The sequence below is a fragment of the Leguminivora glycinivorella genome, chromosome Z (genome assembly GCF_023078275.1).
Source record: "Leguminivora glycinivorella isolate SPB_JAAS2020 chromosome Z, LegGlyc_1.1, whole genome shotgun sequence".
NCBI lineage: Eukaryota > Metazoa > Arthropoda > Insecta > Lepidoptera > Tortricidae > Leguminivora > Leguminivora glycinivorella.
The window spans coordinates 45,839,225-45,861,427 of record NC_062998.1 but is presented as its reverse complement, the minus strand read 5'-3'; the positions used below and the strand labels follow the sequence as shown (position 1 = coordinate 45,861,427).

At 37.4% G+C, this 22,203-nt stretch overlaps 1 protein-coding gene across 4 annotated transcripts in view; it reads right to left on the bottom strand.

Annotated features, from left to right (window-relative positions):
- Positions 1-4,090: 4,090 nt before the first annotated feature.
- Positions 4,091-22,203, bottom strand: part of LOC125240832 (UNC93-like protein) — a 134,467-nt gene continuing 116,354 nt past the window's right edge. For all 4 annotated transcript variants that reach the window (XM_048148967.1, XM_048148965.1, XM_048148966.1 and 1 more), the window contains 6 exons: positions 21,167-21,854; positions 20,680-20,902; positions 17,126-17,291; positions 14,535-14,802; positions 7,082-7,278; positions 4,091-6,615 (listed from right to left, as the gene is read on the bottom strand). In XM_048148967.1, the coding sequence (XP_048004924.1) occupies positions 6,493-6,615; positions 7,082-7,278; positions 14,535-14,802; positions 17,126-17,291; positions 20,680-20,902; positions 21,167-21,833 (1,644 nt within the window). In that variant the 5' untranslated portion in view covers positions 21,834-21,854 and the 3' untranslated portion in view covers positions 4,091-6,492. The remainder of the gene's footprint in view (positions 6,616-7,081; positions 7,279-14,534; positions 14,803-17,125; positions 17,292-20,679; positions 20,903-21,166; positions 21,855-22,203) is intronic.

The following is a 22,203-nucleotide window of genomic DNA, read 5'->3' as shown; positions in this document are numbered from 1 at the left end:
AGAACAGTCTTTTTCAACTCCATAGTAAATTGTATTTTACTATGGATAGAATTTAAATGGTCTAAGAAAGTTGAAACTATGTTGAAACATTACATTTAGGAAGTATTGTAAAAGTGTCATCTACGTATCTTTTAAATATCTTCGGCTGGACGGCAGCCAATGAGAGCGCTCTCTCCTCAAAGTCCTCCATGAAGATGTCGGCGACTACTGGAGACACCGGAGACCCCATTGCCACGCCGTCCACTTAATCCGTTTCCATAGTTTTATTTCATGAGTAACTATCGCGGTAACCGAAGACAATATTATTATGTAAATAGTTTTGTTTGTTTGTTTATGTCGAAGGTCGAAACCTAATTAGTCTTATTGTACGTCACTGGTGCGCGAAACTGAAGATGTTCACAACTTCACATGATGTTCACATCATAAGTTAAAGTTGATGGGAAATATTATGCACATTACGTATTTACCATGTATTTACCTAGTTTTTTACAGTAGGAACTATTTAGACATATGATTACATTAATTTCATGTAGGTATTGGCACGCAGTAGGATTGTTTCACGTATGTACACCGTGTTTTTATTGAATTTCGTTAACTTCGGTATAATTATAGTTAGTTTTTTTAATTCTTATTTTATTTCTAAAAAACACCATATAAATATTTCCATTATGCGTGAATAGGTAGGTAACTAAGGAAATTGTAAGTACATGGACAATTTATTTACTACTAGTCGAAAACTAGCTAATATTTATTAAGACGCTGACAACACCCAATGGCCTTGACGCTAGCGTACACTGTCTATTCGTATGGGAGTAAGTAAGAGCGCGATGTCACTAAAAGATGGCGGCTAGGTACGAAAAGTTCGAAAAAATATTAAAATAAAATAGAAAGATGTATTTGTGCAACATGTTTCGTTAGTGTTTTAGATAGGTATATTTTTGTTATTGTAATTTTAATTAAATACCACTAAGTGAATAATTGAACTGATAGAACCGTTTAATGACAAATTCGAGACCAACCTTTGCAATTTTTTCCTATCGAGCCGATTTCATTAAATCGTGTATCGAGTACGGCTATGTTCGTTGAAATATAATGAATAATAACATATAATTTACTTGCCTTATTAAAACTAACTGTGAAAAACAGTGAAATCGCAACCGAGCGCTTGATTATACCGTGTGTGGTATCAAATTAAAGGGCTTTGCGAGTTGTTTACAAATATATATCACATTATAGGACTTTTTCTACTTGGTCTAACAAAATATGAGAAAATGTCCAAAAGTGGTAATAATTGTACCGGTGAAGGCTCGTTTTCAAAAATTGCCAAAAATAAATAATAGCAATTTATAATCACTAAGGCATAACAGCAATTTAAGTAAACGTTGCAGATTAATTAAGTACAAAAATTATTTCGATGTGATGTAGATTTTCAAAGAAATTGTCACTTAATTTTATGTAATTTCTGAAAAAAATTGAATTTGTCTTAGCCTCGTTTACTCTTTTTTTAAACCTTATAATAAAAATGTAGTCTGAGAAGTACAGGGTATACGAATTATAAATTCACCATTACTAAAGTAATCAAAATTGTCCAAATTTTACAAATAAGATCGACTAATTCAGCTCTATACGTGAGTTTTTCTAAACGTGCATTAGAGAAAAATTATAATTAATTTAGTGACTTGGTTTTCAAAAATCCAGTCTTACAAAAATCAAGATAATCAGATGCTCTAACTAAAATTTGAATTAAATAAATCTATTGGATAACGGAAAGTGTAGTATTTCACCGACTAAAACTATCAATTTTACATTATTTCGACGTTTTTTTGAAAGCAGCCTTAAAAAACTGCGCAAGTAACATCAATAATGAATAAACCCCTAACGATACTACAAAAATAGTCAGTCCATATCGAGTCATGGATGTTTTCTATGTATATATTGTGCATTTCTATGTATATATTTTGCCAACGGGCTATTGAGCGTAGTATTCTAGGCACGTGTGTATATATCGTCACCTAGCAACCATAATGCCTGTGTTTCTACTTAGTTTGAGTCTACACCATTATAGATTGATATATAGGTAGTTTTGTATTTTTTAGTGTGTGTATATCGTGTTCCTGTGTTTCTAATATTTATTATTTAAAATTGTATTACTGTTCAGTCTTCAGGCTAGTTGCTCTACAAAAAGAAGGTGCACTATACTACGCTACACTATTTGGACAAGGCGATTGCCACTATCAACGCCTTCTGGTTTCAGCTCGGCAAATGTAGTCACATACATATTGCAGTTACCTAATACCTAGTTAAATTGAAATAAAAACATCATGCGTGGCGTGTTATACCATACAGATATAAGTATAATAGTTGCTCACTCCACACACCAGGAAAAAGGAGGAAGTTGTCAATTTGTCTGTTTGAACCACTCTGGCTCAGTCGATAGTGACCCTGCCTGCTAAGCCGCGGTCCTGGGTTCGAATCCCGGTAAGGGCATTTATTTGTGTGATGAGGATAGATATTTGTTCCTGAGTCATGGATGTTTTCTATGTATATAAGTACTAGCTTTTGCCCTCGGCTTCGCTTAGAAAGAGAGAAAAAGTAGCCTATGTCACTCTCCATCCCTTCAACTATCTCCACTAAAAAAATCACGTCAATTCGTCGCTCCGTTTTGCCGTGAAAGACGGACAAACAAACAGACACACACACATTCCCATTTATAATATTAGTATGGATGTATTTATCTATTTAAGTATGTGTATCGACGCTTAGCACCCATAGTATACAAACTTTGCTTAAATGCTTAGTTTTTGACTAAGTTGATCTGTGTAAGGTTTATTTATTTGTTTATTTACCTATATTTTCTCTCTGCCGCTCAACCATAATGGCGCTACATAATTAATTGCTTATCGTTTGCCACAGAGCGACAACGCTTGTACATTTGACTAAAAGGCCCCGTGTGTGTGCCTAACTTAGTAGCTCCTAGCCCACATACCAATCGATTACATTCCGGAGCGAAGGATGCGATACGCTAATGCTTCTGTCCAATCTGTCGCACTAATGCGGAAGAGATTATCGTTTTCTTCACTACGGCGTAAACGATTGGCATATTTCAACACAGATCTCAACCTTATCTCCTCAAGGTACCTACGTTTTACATGTGTCATTTTCCAGCAATTTCTCAATTTGTCGCTTGACGTAAGCCGTAAGGACTTTTTGACCAGTTACTCGTAAGTACAAGAAATTTTCGTCCTTATGCTAAGTGACAAAGTGAGACGTTTCAGTAAACTTCTCCACATATAACAAGCTACTTATTGAACTACCTATGCTATATGTCTCATATTATAGCGTCTCTTTCTTTACTAAGTAGGTACCTACATACATAATAAGTGATTTGAACGCTACATGAAAAGCGTAACGTGAAAACAGGATGTCTGGTGCGTCGTTTATCAAATTTTAATATCAGATAGATTAAATAGTTTGTTGAGTGAAGTGAAAAAAAAATTGTACTCACGAAAAAAACTTTTTGTGGGCTTTTGAAAGTTAATTTTGGTAAGTGCTTAAGGGGTTACCATTTTAACTTGAATCAAGAAAAAATGGAAATCCTAGGGCCTATATTTTTACTGCAATGTGAAAAAGAGTTCTTTAGTACGTTTCGGTACTCATTTTACAAATGCGTGGACACCAGAATTTTTAGTGGCCGGAAAAGGTAGCAGCTTCATACATTTGAAACATCCTGTAGTGTTTCCAATCCATACTAATATTATAAATGGGAAAGTGTGTGTGTCTCTTTGTTTGTCCATCTTTCACGGCAAAACGGAGCGACGAATTGAAGTGATTTTTTTAGTGGAGATAGTTGAAGGGATGGAGAGTGACATAGGCTACTTTTTCTCTCTTTCTAAGCGAAGCCTACTTTTTGTCTCTTTCTAACGCTAGTATTTGAATAAACATGAAATTAGTATTCCTGCAATCGCCGAAATTCTTAACAGCCCTTACTATATAAAACGTTAACTTATATATATATTATATATACTTATGTATAATACTTTTTTGTAGTTTGTATGAAGGATAAAGGTCATAACATAACAAACACGCAAAGACCAAACAATTTCTATGTTTATTTTCATCACAAACTCATTCACATCGTTAATAATATAACATAATATTTAATCAAACAAATAATTATGGTTATCTCAAAAATAGAGCAATTTTATTTATATTATAGTCTATTTCTAATTTAAATTTACATTAAAATAATAATATGCTTATATTTATACATTTTACTGTAATTATCACGTGGTTTAGTTACCCTAGCAATCGGTACACACCTCGTCGTACTATATAATATAATTTTATTATAAATTAAATTATATAAAGCTGTGTAGGCCAAGAAGACAATTTATATAAATCTTACAAACTTCGATCAATTTCGCCAATTGACGTCTAAATCGTAAGTGGTCACAAATGTCACAATACATTTCAACATTTAAATATCACATGCCTAACAAGTACCTACTACTTATTGCATTGACTTTTAGATAATACATACGTAACATTTATTAACATTTTTTAAATTTCGTTTCAAATTGTGACCATTCTTGTATTGATATGTGTTGTTTATTGGCCTTTTAGGCACTTGGGATGTATATTAAAGTTCAGCAACAAATGGGAACCTATGGTTCCATGCACACTTGCACAGGCTCTTTACTTCGGTCAAAAACATAGGGATTGTCCTATAGAGCGCTGTAAGTTGCTCACAAAACATACGAACAAACTTAAGTACCTACCTAAGTATTTATATGCTTGTAAGGATTACATAATTAATTTATTTGATCTAAGTACCTACAATAGGACCCGAGCCGCTCTTACAACGCCGCCTGAGTCTTCTACGATTGACATATTTCTGTACACGAAAACCTGTCTCACGATATTATCAAAAATAATTAAAAATAATATCAACAATCTTACCTACATAACTTAACATTACATTAATGGAGCTATAGATTGTATATTATTGGAATCAATGCTTTCGCTTCTAAATCCTTATCTGGAAATATAATATATTATTACAGTATAATTGTGGAAACAATAATGTAATATAAAATCGCTTTTTAATTGGAACGAATTGAGCAGTCTTTATCGTATTGCTTCATTCGTATTTAGAAGTAACATTATCAATGATACAATTTAAATAAAATAATATATTATAAAGTCAAATAATCCATATTTAATATAATACGAGTAAAGCCACCTCATATGAGCATGATCCAAGTAAAATACAAATAATACTCAACAATAGAAGAAAGCGATGCTCGTCACTTCCTGCAGGTGGAAGTGTTTCGAGCTCGCACCCACTTGTTATTGTTTCGTTACCTACTTACAAAACACGTCAAAGAGTCGATTACAGACCACAGTCATTGGAACAGAAGAATAAAGCGCGCAATTACGCACGAACTGTCAACACAGTTGGCTGTGCTCGCTCGCAATCAGCAACCCATTGTGCCGGACCACTGAACAGCTGCTCTCAAATATTTATAATCTGCATTACATAGTCGATAACAGAATTTTTATATTTTTCTAATAAACAAATGGTTCGAGCCGTTCTATAATTATTTTGAGAGTAATTTTTGACAACATATTCCAGGAGCCGGAGGCTCACTGGAGTGATAGTCGTGTACAACTCAACAATAAGTAGACATGACCCCTGTGGTGGTATTGTAAATGCTTGCGCTGGCACTTGTGATGTTTCCGATTCCGTCGAATCCGGAATGAAGAAAATTTGTACTTTTTAATACTCATCAACATTCATCTATTGGAAATATAAATAATTCTAAATAAATTCGAGTTTAAATACAGCTCGTCCTTAACTGACGGACCAAATAATCGGACTGTGTATATAAAATTCCTAGTTTTGTATAAAATATAGAAAAATCATATTCCTTCTTACTATAAATTCTATTACTTGCCGGGCATGGCACTCGCAGTTTAATTATTAGGGCCATTCCATTAAACTAATTTTTAGTGCCTAATGATTTCACTGTATAGTATATAAGATGAAAGTCTCCAAAACTATTCGTCAAATGAAGGCAATAAAACGGAATGAGGATGCATGTTGAGTATCCATGTCTCAGATAGTCAATTGTACCACCCTACGGTTAAACCTAATATTTGTAAAAATTTGTGTGGAGTCCTTTTGGTCCGTGTCGATTAGCACCTTGAAACTGTCCATTTTTGCCTTGAGAAGTAAATTTGTCCATAAAAGTAACCTTGGGCATATGTCGTCACACGTTTATTTTCTACCGGAGGTGATTTAAAAACCAAGTCGCCCGTTTTTGATCCTCGGAGGCGGCAAGAAGCTTAAAGATGGCTTTTAAATTTTCTTTTAAACCGGAAGGTCGAGTATTCGCGCCCCTCGGCGCGATGTTTAAAAATTTAGCCGCCCCCTGCATTCGATGTGTGGACAGATATGTTCCCCAGGGCTTGATGGGTTTCTCGGGGCGCTCACAGGTGCGTGATGACGATCTCGTCGTCGATTTCGTCCTTCTCGTCGTCCTCTTCGGGAGGCTGCTTGGCGGCCTCGGCGGCCACGGCCGGGTCCTCGGCGATTGCCTTCAGGCGACGAGCCTGCAAACAAACAATTTTGTTAAACTACTAGAACAAGAATCGACCTACTAAATAATAATATTTACTAAACTGCCTGACAGACACCAGACTACACAATTGCCATCACATACAGCGTACAAATACTAGTGACTGCGTGGACCAATAAATTAATACCTAATAAAAAAATTCTAATATAATATTTATTTATCTATTACTTATACAGTATATGGTTATAACCAACAGGTTCGAATTACAAATTCACTTAGCTGTTCAATTCAAAGAACTACTAACTATAATGAAAGTTACTTAACTAATATTTTTAACAGTGTTATAGTTAAATACGGATTACAAATAGTTCTGAACGGGTACCTAATCAATTTGGCTAACCCAGAAGTAACCCCGCAATCCTCTGAATAATATCATCCACCCAATGTGGTAATGGCTGCCGGCCGCTTTTTACATCCGAAAGCGGTCTATATATGTTTACCTTTCTCTTGTGCAGGATCTCGACGACGATGTACCCGCAGAAGCCGATGAGCAGCACGACCATCATGACGTAGAGCTTCATGCGCGCGCAGAGGTGCGTGGAGTAGGCATACGCCACCACGAACCCGGCGCTCTCCCACAGCCTGAAGTTGGAGAAGGCCGCCTCCTTGTTGCGCCTGAACAGCACGCCGTACAGTCCTGGAAACAAGGAGATAATAGGTAAGACATTGTTATTAACATCATCAATTCCTAGACTCTCTACATATACAAATACAATACAAATAATTTATTAATAAAAACATAATTGTACAGTGATTGTTCTTAAAGGCTAAGAATATGCCGGTAGGTAAGACTAAAGTACCTAAGTAGTAAGTGTAAAGACGTGTTGATAGTTCAAACGCTTTATTAATACCAAACTAGACACATGCATGCAATACTTATACTTATACCACTACAACATAAACATCGAGAAAATGAATGGGATCATTAGTTCCGAGCTTATCTTACAGCTACTTGTTCCGATGCCGGTTAGTAACACTATCCACGTCCTGCCCAATGTAATTTATAAAGGACGTAATCCATTTTTTGAAACTTAAATTCTTATAAATTAAAAGCAGGCAAAAAATACCTATTTTTTATGTTTTACCTAAATCGCGATACAAATGAAAATCTACCCTATTTATTCAATAATTTGGTATTTCAATGGCTCAATCTGTATATGGCAGAAAGGACGAGGCTATAGTGAATCTTAGAAATGGAATGAAGATGTTGGAATGGTGTCAGCCAAAGCCGAACCCCTCGTTGAGAAAGTTGGCAATGTTGGCATGCAAGGAATAGTACATTACATCAGAGGCGGGAAAATGAGCATTTTCGGCCAAGTGGGTATATACGGCCGAGCGAGCGTGCGAGCGAGGCCGGATAGGGATACGAGGCCGGGAATCCGTTTTCACGCCGAGGCATGTATAGTGCTTTTCTCAAACATACAACGAAATAAAAAAAATATGCTCTAAAGGACAATATTTTATAAAAAAAAGTTACTTTGCAGGCCTAGGCCTAAAAATAATATGAAATCCCTTTACAGTCCTCTCGAGTTGTTGCGCCCAAAAAGCGATACTTCCCAGCCCATTTTAAGGAACGTATTTCATGCATGTTTGAGAAAAAGGCTTTTACCTCCTTTCAAATGACAAGTTGTACGTACACCTACTACTTCAATTAATAGCCAAAAGCGTTCTGCGACTACAGAGATGCATTTCTTAATATTGATGTACTATGTATATTGGCTATTTAAGTATCTATACTTGCCACGGACCTGATTGTTACTTCATCTAAACTTCGACTATTGTATGAGTTTACTTTGAATGTCATCTAAAATGTCAACGCAACGCAAATCTTAAGAGTCTCGTCTCAATCTTTACTTTCACTAAAAATAAGCGTGGTACTCTCGCACCCCTGCCGTTTGAACGCGCGTCATCAATAAGAAACACATGAATTACTCAGACCAATGAAACCTTTGACGCACTGCACTCAATTATTGTTACTTATTTCTCGAGTTATTACTGCGTGTTCAGTATACTTATAATATGAAGTATGCACAGTTGTGCTGACTTAACGTAATTTGAAGAGTTTTAGTAATTAATAGTCCTGTTATTCCTGCAAAGTATTAAATAATATCGCTGATGTTTTCAAGGTAAACAAAATAAGAAATCAGCCAGTAGAGGTGTGTTCCAATGTAATAAAATATCGAGAAGTAATGACGAGTATAGGCACTTACCTCTATTTCTCTTTTAAATAGTTAATTGTATATTGACCAGGATCTAGATATTAATAGAGGTAAAAAATAAGTTCAAAAACTAAAACCCGACTACTATAAAATGTGCTCTAAAAAGTATGAAACAAGATAGAATTAGTTTATGAAATTATCATACATGATATTCACAGATGTGTATTCTTTTCAATACGTTAATTCAATGATATAATAAGTTTGTAAATTTTATATATACTTGCAGAGATTCCGAAGATAACCGTGGTCGTATGCCACAATTATAAAGGTAGGTACATAAGTGGCATACGACCACGGTTATCTTTGAACTTAAGGTTTGAGGGCACCGAAGGCGCCCGACACTTTAAGTTAGAGGGCACCGAAGGCGCCCGGCTTAGGACCGCGTGCGTCGGACTTCGCCCGACACTTTAAGCTTGAGGGCGCCGAAGGCGCCCGGCTTAGGACCGCGTGACACTTTAAATATGAGCCTATGAGGGCACCGAAGGCCCTGAAAGAGACAGGTATAGCTGGCAATCAGTATCGTGGTACTGCATTTTCTCTCTCTTTATGAAAATTAGAATAACTTTAGATGATTAACTAGCTTTCAATATATAAAGCAGCCAAATTTGTTTCTTTGGCACAAGCCTTCTTGTGTAACCGCAGTCGGATAATGCGTGGAACTATGTCAGAGCGCTTGCGGATTTGCAAATAGTAATTTTTTCCGAGAAATCAATGAATTATCCAGTGTAATCAAGTAAAGCTGGGAATAAAAGCTAACAATATATACATATTTGAAATGTGCTAATCAAGCCCTTTCAAATGATATACAACATGTCATCCTAACTTCATTTTATTTTTTTGCTTCGTTACTTTATGACCTCTAGAGGGCGCCATGTTTCGTTTGCGGTGACGTCATATAGCCTATAACCAGCGGACGATTAATACGATTCGAATGACATATCGTTTGTCAAATTGTAATAAGTACTTTAGAAGTTATGAGGGAACAGATGAACATACATACATACATACATACATACATACATACATACATACATACATACATACATACATACATACATACATACATACATACATACCCACATACATACCGGCCAAAATCATAACCCTCCTTTTGCGTTGCCGTAGTCGGGTAAAAAGGATTCGATCACATACTACCAAAATGCAACGGCTATCCAGCCAAAATTATGGGCAACTATTTATAGTAAATATCCCTGAAGCATTCTATCATTGAATGCTTCAGGGATAAAATTATACTGTTGTAAAGTAAATAATGGTTACATAATGAAAGTCCAACGTCACAGTTGCACTCACTGCTTGAGTGCAGTATAAATGCAAATCAATTGATTGAATTGATATCTTTATAGACCCTACACATATTTAGGCAATTGATCCACATGAGAGGCTACTTTGTTTGAATAGCAGGATAATAATATATTTTTTTAAGGACTATTATTAAAGGTGTTTTACAACTGGGGGGTTTCAGTATTCACGTTTACCTAATATTTTTTTATGAAAATCGACTTCCAGGTACAAAAGTTATTTTGATACAAAAATGCACTGTCGGTACATGATTGCTAGCATACCACATAATTAGAGATGCAGTTTAGTAATTGTGCCGACATACAAATGATAATTAAACTTTATTATTTACTTAGGTACTCTGCTTAGGGTGTCATTGTTCAGCGATGCTGATATTTCTTAAGCCTGAAAAAACAGTTCTAGACGTATATCATAAGTTGTAGGTACCTAATACACATATATAATTATTATGGTCGCAGTGGTCTACATAATAAACATATTAAAAACGAGGTCTGTGATAATTTGGGATTAATAAAATCCCATAAAAACTCCGTAGTGATATCGTCATTGTAGATGAGAATAAGCATACCTACCCGTACTTTGGAACGTTATAAAATGAAATGCGACAGCCCTATTGTAGTTTTACTTGCAGATCGGTATCTCGGCCTGATGGCGCAGATATTGTACGAGCAACAGGAAGATGCCTCAAGGATGTGCTGACTACATTACAAAATAACACTTAATTGTCTCATGACACTGTCAGGTCTATTTCTATACAGGAAACAGTATTATTTAATATGACATATGCCGGTAGTCATTCGTTATTCATATACGACATTTTGTTTTTACATGTTTGGGCGGTTTCACGCCAGGTGCCAACGTAAAGTGGTGCTTCTATGGGATTATATGTATGGGTTGTCACTGCCCAGTCAATGCAAACTAATCTACGTCTTGATATAAATGCGTGTTAATATAGCCTAAAAATAGAATACCTATACTTACATCTTATGGGTTCGGAAGAAGTAGACGAAAATATGGGCCCAATGGTGGTATCTATGTAGATATTTTTTCGCGATTTTCATATCGATGCCACGGGGAACCTTATGACCTTACAATGTTTATACATTCAATGATTTCGTTGTCAGAACCTCAAATCCACTCAGTAAATATTATGGATTTTCATCAGAGAGAGAGTCGGGTGCACTAGCACGAGGACTCTTATCTCATGGAAAGTCATATTTACAGTACCAGCACGTGCAACATTAGTAGTTTTGTATAGCTTGTACGTTTTTCCACGCTAGATAAAGCATCAAGTTGCCGCGTCGACCGTAAAGACGCAATCAATTTACAATCTATGATTTCTATTCTATACTGCAATGAATGGTAAAAATGCGTGGCGAAATCGTTGATATGTATCTTACAATGCACTTATTATTGCAAGGCCTTCTGATACTCTGTTGCACCTCGGTATCTATCTATGTATATTAACCTTTTAGTTACTTACACGTATGATACGTAGATACATGAGGAATATTACAAATACTTTAAATCCCTTGCAAAAGTTTCGATAAAAAATATTTAAGAAATATAACGGGTTTATTAACCCGTTATATTTCTTCACATATTTGTATCAATAATGAAAAGTCTAAAGGCGATCACAGACGATCAGTCCGTTAGCCGACAACGGCCTGTACCTAGGTTCTTCGTCGCTGTATTTTTTTTACTTCTGGGCCTCTTAAGTCCAACCTAAAATGCGTTCGAGTATACTCCATATATTTCAAATTATATGTTCGCATTACAGACCACACTCGATTATATGTAAATAGTGATGAGTTAAGTTCCGTTCATTTTTATTTCTTTGCTTTTTCTATCATGCGATACAAATATGAATTCCATATAATTTTCAGCTTTAATACACCGGGTATTTATTTATTTTATTTATTTATTATTCAAACGTATGGGTATGTATGAACTGTTGATAACTTTAAAAACAAACAGTCATACACTGTACATTTAAAATGCACCTACTGCAATTACATACATTGTACAAAGTTTGACCTAATACCACTATTATTATAGGTATTAATTTTCACATAAACATGAAAATCCTTAGAATTCTTTAGCACACTGACACGGGCAAGTCATACGTGTACGCAGTTAGCACTTAAGCACATTAAAACGTGGCATAATTACATATTTATGTTTTTAAACACTGTGTTTTTCACCACTTATCAAATGAGCGCTCTACTGGAGTAAATCACAGGTGTCACGTCCGAACGCACGTGATTCCGCACGTGTGGAGGCGCCCTAAGCACAATTATTGTGAGCGTCAGAATGGCGGGTGTACATCAAGCAATCCTGGTGTGGTATACGTCAGGAGTTAGTGCCAGCAATGTGCCAAATGTGCGCCAAAATTCGAGCAATGTGCTCTTTGAACTCCAGAGATATTTAAGAAATTAATGACACCCGCCATTCTGACGTCAGGTTGGCGGGTGCACTTCCAGTTCTAGCTAATGGCTGCTTACTCAAGGGTGAAAGTACTGCCTAAGGCTAGTGCTCGCAATGTGCTTGCACATGTATAAAACACACACTATTCAGAGAGCCGTTGAAGAGTAATATGGGATTGAATAAATATATCTATAACGCCTGCTGAAATAAAATAGCAATGTTCATTGCCTGCAATGCAGCATTAACATGCAGGCGCTTTTCACAAAAAAGTGATACTTATAGATATATTTATTCAATCCCATATTACTCTTCAACGGCTCTCTGAATTAGTTTGTGTTTTATACATGTGGAAGCACATTGCGAGCACTAACCTTAGGCAGTACTTTCACCCTTGAGTAGGCAGCCATTAGCTAGAACTGGAAGTGCACCCGCCAACCTGACGTCAGAATGGCGGGTGTCATTAATTTCTTAAATATCTCTGAAGTTCAAAGAGCACATTGCTCGAATTTTGGCGCACATTTGGCACATTGCTAGCACTAACTCCTGACGTATACCACACCAGGATTGCTTGACGTACACCCGCCATTCTGACGCTCACCAATTATTTATAATATTTTATTGTATTCTATAAAACTATAAAAGCAATATCCTCGTAAATATGTATATTTGTAAAGCAGTTCTTAATAACGAAGGCAATCCTTAGATCTAATTAGCAATTTCCGAGAAAAATATTTTTCCGATAGCGACCGGCCTAGTTTTCCAAGTAACAGAGTACATAGTTACATACGCGAGTCTTAATTTAAACACGTCTTCCAAAATACGTATACTGTCAGTTATGGGTTTTATAAGTGACATATCTGTTAATAGAGTTGGTTAATCTGCAGGCCAAGTCTGAGTTTAGTTCGAGAACAGGTTCTAGGATGGAAATAGACGAAGCGAAAAGCGCGGGTGATATGCCTAGCCACGCGTGAGAGCCTGTGGGCCCGCTGCCAACGGTGCACGGTCAAACCTCGGTAAGAGCGTTTTCACAGTATGCTAATGAGAATGTAAAGGATGGCGCCTTTAATACTTACATTATAGGATGTCGGTCCTTGCTGCATCATGTCTTAGGTAGAGTCTTAATTAGATTATAGACATACTAGACTTAATAAATTTACTCGAGTAGTTGTGTTCTGATTTTACGATCCGCATATGTTCAGTTAAGGTTACGATAGAAATGACCAAACAATGTTTTAATTATAAATATACTAGATGTGCAACTCAAAACTAGTTTCTTTAGTGATTATAAGGAAAGGCCGAATAACTGCTTGATTTTAGCTTTACCTACGTACTAAAGGTTCGACTTATAGAGATTACACTGTATTTAAAACGGGTTTAGAAACAGCGAGCGGCTCCCTCCAATATTTATAGTACGTACTTCACAAGTTTGAATCGTGTAAGTTTACATGAATTTAATGGATTCTATTAAATGCAATATTTACTGTAGGTTCATATCACAAACATTATTTTTTATGCGTTTCAAATAATTTCGCAAAGTATCATCTTGAGACGGGAAAGATACTTATTCGAACTACCTACATAATATGTAGATAGTACTTTTATTTAGGCCTTTATGAACCAAGATGCTTTAAGAACAAGTTTTAGTGTAAGTTCTTGGGACTCAAGAAATCTTGCAAGGCCATTATTACATGCCTTACAAAATTATACCGTACAAAATATGAGTAGTTATATAGCGTCAACTGACGACGACTTTAGTAATAAGCATTTTATTGATTGATTGTTGTTTCATGATTATTAGGTTATTATACGAGACATGCACGTCCAAACTTTACATGTAAAACGAAGTTTCTTTAATCTTCCATATCTCGGCACGCGCCTCGCACGCCTCTTGAATTGCAACGCGAATTGGCTAGGTCATCGAACTCACCGTTAACCTGCGTCTGCCACACGGCGTCGCCCACGCCCCACAGGCCGGAGATCACGAAGAACGTGGAGGGGGTCTCGGGGTTCGGCCGCCAGATGAGCAGCCACACGATCAGCCCCAGGTGCAGTGCGGCGCCCATCACGAGGATCGGGAACCTGCCGATGTACTTCATGGCCGAGCCGAACACGAGCGAGCAGATGGCGTTCACCACGCCGAAGCAGATCATCACGTAGCCGATGGAGCGGATGCCGAGGGCGCACGATACGTAGGCCTGTCAACAATATTTACAGATTATTGGTGTAAAAGTAAACATAGTCTATGTATATCGCCTTTCCCTTGTTCCTCGTAGATAACCAAGTTTGATAACTGGTTTTGTATGAGGAAAAATAATTCTTCCTAAGTAGCTAATTGGGTTATGAAATAGGATTTTTTTCTTCGTAGAAAACCATTATTATTTGCAGTTTTCTACGAAGAATTTTCTTTCTTCTTTGCTTACCCGGTTATGAAATGGGATTTTTTTTTCCTCGTACAAAACCATTATTTTTTGCAATTTTCTATGATTTTTTTTTCTCCTTGGCTTACCCGGTTTTGAAATGGGATTTTTGTTCCTCAAAGAAAACCATTATTTTATGCAGTTTTCTACGAAGATTTTTTTTTCTTCTTAGCTTAAAATAGAAACCTGCAAAAAATAATGGTTTTCTACGAGGAAAAAAAATCTCATTTCATAACTGGGTAAACAAAGAAGAAAAAGAATTCTTCGTAGAAAACTGCAAAAAAGAATGGTTTTCTACGAAGAAATAAAACATCCTCTTTCATAACCCAGTTAGCTAAGAAGAATTATTTTTCCTCAAACAAAACCAGTTACCCAACTTGGTTATCTACGAGGAACAAGCGATCCTTTCCTCTTTTTCATCACCATTTTGATTTCTCTCTGCGCCAATTGTATGTATCTCTATTTGGTCATATGGTTGACTAGTAGTGAATGCATTTTGACATTAAGTCTGCAATTTGAACATTGTTGTGTATATTTTGTTCAATAAAGTTTAAACTTTATTGAACAAAATATAACGCACGCATATGAAAGTGATTTTTCCAAGAAATATTCATTTATTTATTTAAATAAATAAATGAATATTTCTTGGAAAAATCACTTTCATATGCGTTACCTCGACATACCTATGATACGGCATCGGCAGTATACATTTTTTTTTAATTCTGACCTGTTAATAATCGATCATTATTGACAGGAGTGACTGGTTTCCGTTTATAGTTCGATACTATTATTTAATGATAAGACCACCCATTGTGTTTTAAGATTGTTGAGGTATGCAAATTGTACAGTGTAAAGTTTTATTATTTAAAATTGTATTATTGTTCAGTCACTTTAAAAATATAATATTGAATGGAACCTTAAATGAAACCTCCTAGATATAAACTATCTTAATATTGGGCCACCAATGTTTTAGATGTTCAGAGGCATTTTCGAAACTATTAATTTTCATAGCAATAGATTTATTACTGGTTAATTTTGATCTAAAACATTGTAATTTTTGCTATACAATTATAAAAATCTGGACATCAAAAGAGATCTAAATCAAAATGACGGTTGTCTCATAACATAAGCCAAGTCTAGGTACACTACTGGACTCTTCATTCTCAGCTCTCTCGATCAGGGGGGGGGGGGTATTATTAATAATGTACCTATTACCATTCTTTACACAATAGATGTCCTATTAACAGTTACATACACCGATATAAAAATCCTTATTCATTTCACGTTTAGCTTAACAAAAATCTTAAAGTAGTTATAGAAAACGCAATGTCTAAACCCGCAATCAAAATCAACGATAAATATTGGGAGCACGCATTCCTTAACAAATCGTTTTCGTTTCAACAGACACGGTAACATGTGGTATCATCGTCTGTTGAAACTTCAGCTTTAACACGTTGTCGTAAGGTTATTTTTTTAATAAGAAGAGATATAGTGAGTTATGAAAACGCGTAAGGTACTTGTGGTGTTGTTATCAGTAAGCGAAAGTAACGCCCGGCTAGTAATTATATTCAAGCAGGTATTGCATATTATTTGAGGAAAATTATCGAATAGGAGCGTAACTTTTCAATGTATCTATGTGTTGCTGACAGATCTGCGTCTTAGGCTTTGTGCGAGTTGAACAAAACATGCACCGTTTCTCTCATGTCAATGTCCAGCTGATATCGCAGAAGAAGAAAGTGTTAACTCTATATGGACCAATACGTAGTTGATGCTTTTAGGTATATGGGCATATGGGCATTATACGCGAAACACAATCACGTAGTGGCAATCAATCGAGGCATCTCTACGCTTGATGGTCGTTCAAAACGTGACGAGGTCCGGGCTGAATACTCACCGCTTCCGCTTAGTAAAACAGACGATATTACAGATTGGTTTTTGGCAAAGATACGTGTTTTGTTATGTTTGACTTATGTCGCGGTGATCAAAACGGTTAATCAAAACATGTATCCGACGTTGAAGTTAACAAGTGCAAGAGAGCTGTTATGGTGCTCCCACACTGGCTGTTATAAATGTTAGCATTCGAGAGCCGTCGTGTCCGTACCTGAGTGTAGTCTGCTCCGATGAACGCCTGCTCCATGCCGATCCACAGCGTGATGGGAATGAGCAGCTGCTGGTTGGGCTTCTTGAGCTGGTAGGCCGTGGCCGACAGCAGCTGGATGCCTGACAGCTCCTTGGCCGGGTCGGCCTTCCTCTGCTTCTCACCGTATCTGGAGAACGAAGGAATTTTAGAAAAAACCAAGAACTCTGCTTGGATCACCACGCCAGTAGATCAAGCGAAGCGAAAAAAAATTTAAAGGCCGGTTGAGAGCCGAAATCATTATGGTTGCGTTGCGGGTAGCGTTGAGTTTACAACACGCGCGTTACGTTTCCCTATCCCTACATTTGATTTTTATTTATGATCGACGATTTGATCGTACATGTGCACTTCTTTAAAACGCTGGACTGAAAGCGTCCATGTCAAATAAATAGATTGCTGATACCAGATGCGTACCTACTACATTTTTTATTCTCAACATACGATACGTAGCTTGAACAACCAAGGAATTATTGATCAAAAACAGTAAAGACTGTACACGATAAAATCCGGCCATGTATGACATGGAATATTTTTTTCTCGAATCCACATTTTGAAGTAATTGTTGTACTTTTATTAACCAGGATATCTTAAACTATATTATAATAGTAGCTATTCGTTGGAATGCATGAGTATGTGTGAGTATTCACTGAATATAGTCCATAGTACATTTTATTCTTTGTCCAGCGTTTTTTTGACAATCTTTACAGGTTTCCTATCCCACTTTTCACAATTCTAATTATATTTTTAAAAGCCGTTTTATACGCATTAGAATACCATCTTACCAAAAGTAGTTATTGTAACTCATTTCGACATTTGGGAGTCAGGAAGATTTTGAAGCACTGAAAGTTGTTTTTGTATGGGAGAGCCAAAAAGTGTCAAGAAGTCGAACTCAGCAAAGTTAGAAAACTTCAGAACTTTCTTAATCTGATTACAATCTGAAAAATGTTTACTAGGTATTGTGAAATCAGTATGTCATCAGCCGGCGTATCATGCTGCCAATTTTATCACTTATCCACGTGGATAAGACATCTGTCACTCTCACACTGACATACTTGCTAAAGCGTGACGGATGCTTTATCCACGTGGAAAAGTGATAAAATTGGCAGCATGATACGCCGGCAGGTATATTTTGGCTAATATAAATAAACATTAAAAAAGTACATATCGATACAAGTGCGTAAAAGAGGAAGTTCGTAACTCGTGTCGATTTAAAACACTCCCTTCGATCGTGTTTTAATTTATCACCACTCGTTTCGAACTTCCTTTTTTACGCACTTGTATCGTAATGTACTATTTCAGTACAGATGGTGTTTTTTTACGCACTAGTGAGATTTTTTTGGTTATAGTGGCAGCTCTGAATAGTCTGACTCAACTATGTAACGTCACTTCCCCTTTAAACTATTTTTAAGTAATTTTTACTAAAAATAAGGGAAAAATATATAATTAAATATATTTTTGTGATCTACAGGCGTATATCTCGAAATGGTTTTCAAGGGACATTGAAAATTTTGAAACGTTGTCAATTGCTATTGACATATTTCAGGCGCTTACGAAAACGCGTACTAACGGAAAAAATAACCAAAAATCGAAATCTGTGAAAAATAATTTATAAGACCACTTTTAATAGAAATGAACAACTTATTCGAAGGTACATAAGAGGTACATTCATGTGATTGTTAAATTATATCTTAAAGTCAGTGATATCAGCGGGCACAGACGTGGTCCGGCTGGGGAGTACTACTCCGCAACCGGACCCCTTTTAAACACATATTTCTGGCAAACTACAGAGGTACATGTAATTTCCGACGAGGTACAAAAGGTACATCAGAGGTACATTCTACCATTGTGACCTGAGCACAATAAAGCGAGGTGGTCCGGCTGCAGAGTATCACGCGATTTTATCGTGTACAGCCTTTAGTAGCGCTAAGTCATTTTTGATTAGGAAGAACGAAGACTCATTGAATAACTGAACCTACCAAATCTTATTTGTTTATAAAGCTACTGTAGATACTCTAATGGTAACCTGCATTTGTTTCGACGTGCATATTTTTTGCTAAACAACGTTTTATTAATACAAATTTCAAATACATGACGGCAATGACATGCCGTTCTCAGGAATTCATGAGCCGGCAAAAAGCGTGCCGGCCTCCGCCCGGAGTATCAATCAAACTAAGAAATGGCACATACAGAAAAACCGCTTGACAGCTCGCGTTAGACAGATGTTAAGGCGATTTACTGCTGCGAGTTTATCATGTATTTTTCATTTATTTACTTGTACCAGTTGTATGTACCTACCATAAGGGGTGGATATTTCGTGACCGGTGTGGTTTACTTACACATACACATGTGTAAGTATTTGCGGTAAATATCCAAATGATAAAAATCCTGTCTGAATTTTTGTAGCAAATGAAATTAAGTTTCATTCCCTCATAATGAGGAGACACACTAAAAGTTTATGTTATGACAGGTGGCGCCCCTTTTGAGTTCATTGCACAGATAAAGAATGTCATATGTGAGAGCGAGAAGATGATTTCTCTTCTCATATGAATGACAGTGACATGCCTAGGCACTTGCACAGGCGCTGCCTGGCGGGATAAAATCTCAGTGTGCCTCATCATGTCGCTAAGATGCATAGTACGAGATTTTCAGACCTTATAAATTTTATATGACGCCGAGCAGACATGCGCTTATTGCGCTTAGCCTTAACACGGGTCTTGCAAGTCAGTCTCTAAGACGAAACAAATTAAAATGATCGCTGAACATGTTCATATTTATATTTACCCATTTTTTGTGCATCTAACCTAAATCAGGTTTTAAGAACGAATTGAATTGCGTCGTACTTATATTTTTAGTTTTTTTCGTTTCCGACAAGTTTAATTGTTAGGTAAATCCGTTTATGATCCTTAAATAAAAGTAATTAAAATAAATTTGTAGCAGATGGAGCTTTGTTAGACGTTATAAGGATAGATAGTGCTCGTATATATACTATATGTAGGTAGACGATCATTTCTTCGAACTTGAAAATCGTAACGAACTTACTCTGCCTATGTATTTGGTTTAATGACCCGCCAAAATACTGCATGAGAAGTTTAAGATCTGCTGCATTTTAGAATCAGCCGCCGACATACATACATATAAGTATCATTGTCAATGCCTGTATTTGATAGAAGCGCTAGTGGCCCAGCGGTAAGAGCATGCGATTTTCAATCCGAAGGTCTTGGGTTCGAATCGAACCCCGGCTCGTACCAATGAGTTTTTCGGAACTTATGTGCGAAATGTCATTTTATATTGGCCAGTCACTTTTCGGTGAAGGAAAATCGTGAGGAAACCAGACTACTCCCAATAAGGCCTAGTTCCTTTCGGGTTGGAAGGTCAGATGGCAGCGTAAGACTAGTGTCTACGCCAAATCTTGGGATGTTGTCAAAGCGGACTTCAGGCTCTCATGAGTCGTGGCAAATGCCGGGATAACGCAAGGAGGACGATGTTTAGAGAGTATTTGATGAATAGGGGTTGTGTACCTGGAGAGCGGGTCGACCAGCAGCGCGACCATGAGCACGGCGACCACGACGCACGCCAGGTAGATGGCGCTGATCTCGTAGATCTCGCTGTCGGGTGGTCGGTGCAGGTTCTGGTTCTCGTGCTGCCCGCCGCCGACCATGCAGAAGTTGGCCCCGCAAGTCAGCAGGGTCTTGGTGTTGTTCTCCGTGGTGCCGTTCGAGCTGTGGACGCCCGATGAGAACACTGCAATAACAAGATAGTTGTTAAATACCTACGTGGTCACATTTTATTCGCGAAAAATCAAGAGATTGGACAAAGCGACTGGACAGTGCCGTCAAAGCGATGTGACAAACATATGAACCTACTACGAGTACCTATTGCAACAATATACAATTTAAAGAGCAAGTACCTATTCGGCTATCGCATGGATCATAAGTATTTTATTAGGTATTACAGATAGACCACCTAACCCAAACCTACAAGTAATTGTACAGCAATGCAACTTACCCAAACTTGAGATCAAATTTCCCCAAAGCTCAGCGGTTTGCCAAGCGAGAAAGAAGAAGCCGAAGAATCGCACGATGATGCCATCGACAGCTTGATCCGTCAGCTTCGCGTAGACGCTGCCGGCCTGCGTGAGGTAGGTGGCCTTGGACGTCCACATGGGCGCCGCGCCCATGCCCACCACCACCCCGGCCGGCACTAGCGTGTAGAAGGCCGGGTAGAACTGCGCCGCGATGTACGGCGCGTAGCACATCATGGACAAACACAGGGTCCATTTCACAGTTAGCCTCTTGATTAGGAAGGTGGGAACAAATATACAGGACACGACGAGCGCCGCGTAAATGGAACTTAGTGATACCGTGCCCAGCCCGTCCTTTGCGTTGATGGACGACTGTAGATTGGCCGTCCCTTGGAAAGCGGTGAATTGCACCATGAAGGCGGCGCTCACCGCCGCCACGTTCTTCAGTATTCTCCATTTCTCGTTTCTTGATAGTTTAACTTTTCCTGACGGGTAGTTTTCGTCTTCTATGGGTAGTGGCGGGGGTTTGACGATGTCGTCGTTGTCTTTGTCGTGCTGGTAGCCGTCGTTCTTGAAGCCGGTCTTGAGCGTGTACACCGAGTCCTTGTCGGGGCGGTCATCTTCACGTCCCCCTCCGTGTGTGGCCGTCATACCGGGTTATCGCTTGCAGCCCTGTAAACAAAACGGTTACCGTTAAACTTCTCTCTTCTTTATTACTTATTAATGTATGCAATTCTAAGAGGTGAAAACTGTACCGGAGTAAATTGAACTAATCGATATTGAATTATAATATATTATTTATAATTAAACTACATACTGGCAGATGTGGTGTTTATTTCAGCAATATGGTTACTACTATAATTGATGACTTAAATTGATGTGAGTGTATTTAGTAAAACGTCCCACTTTGTCGGTTACCATTAAAGCGAGGTTTACTTGTATCTTTATATGAATGCACTGACAAAGCGGTTTTATAGCAATCGACAAAGTGGGACGCTTTTCCGTGCACACTCACATTATG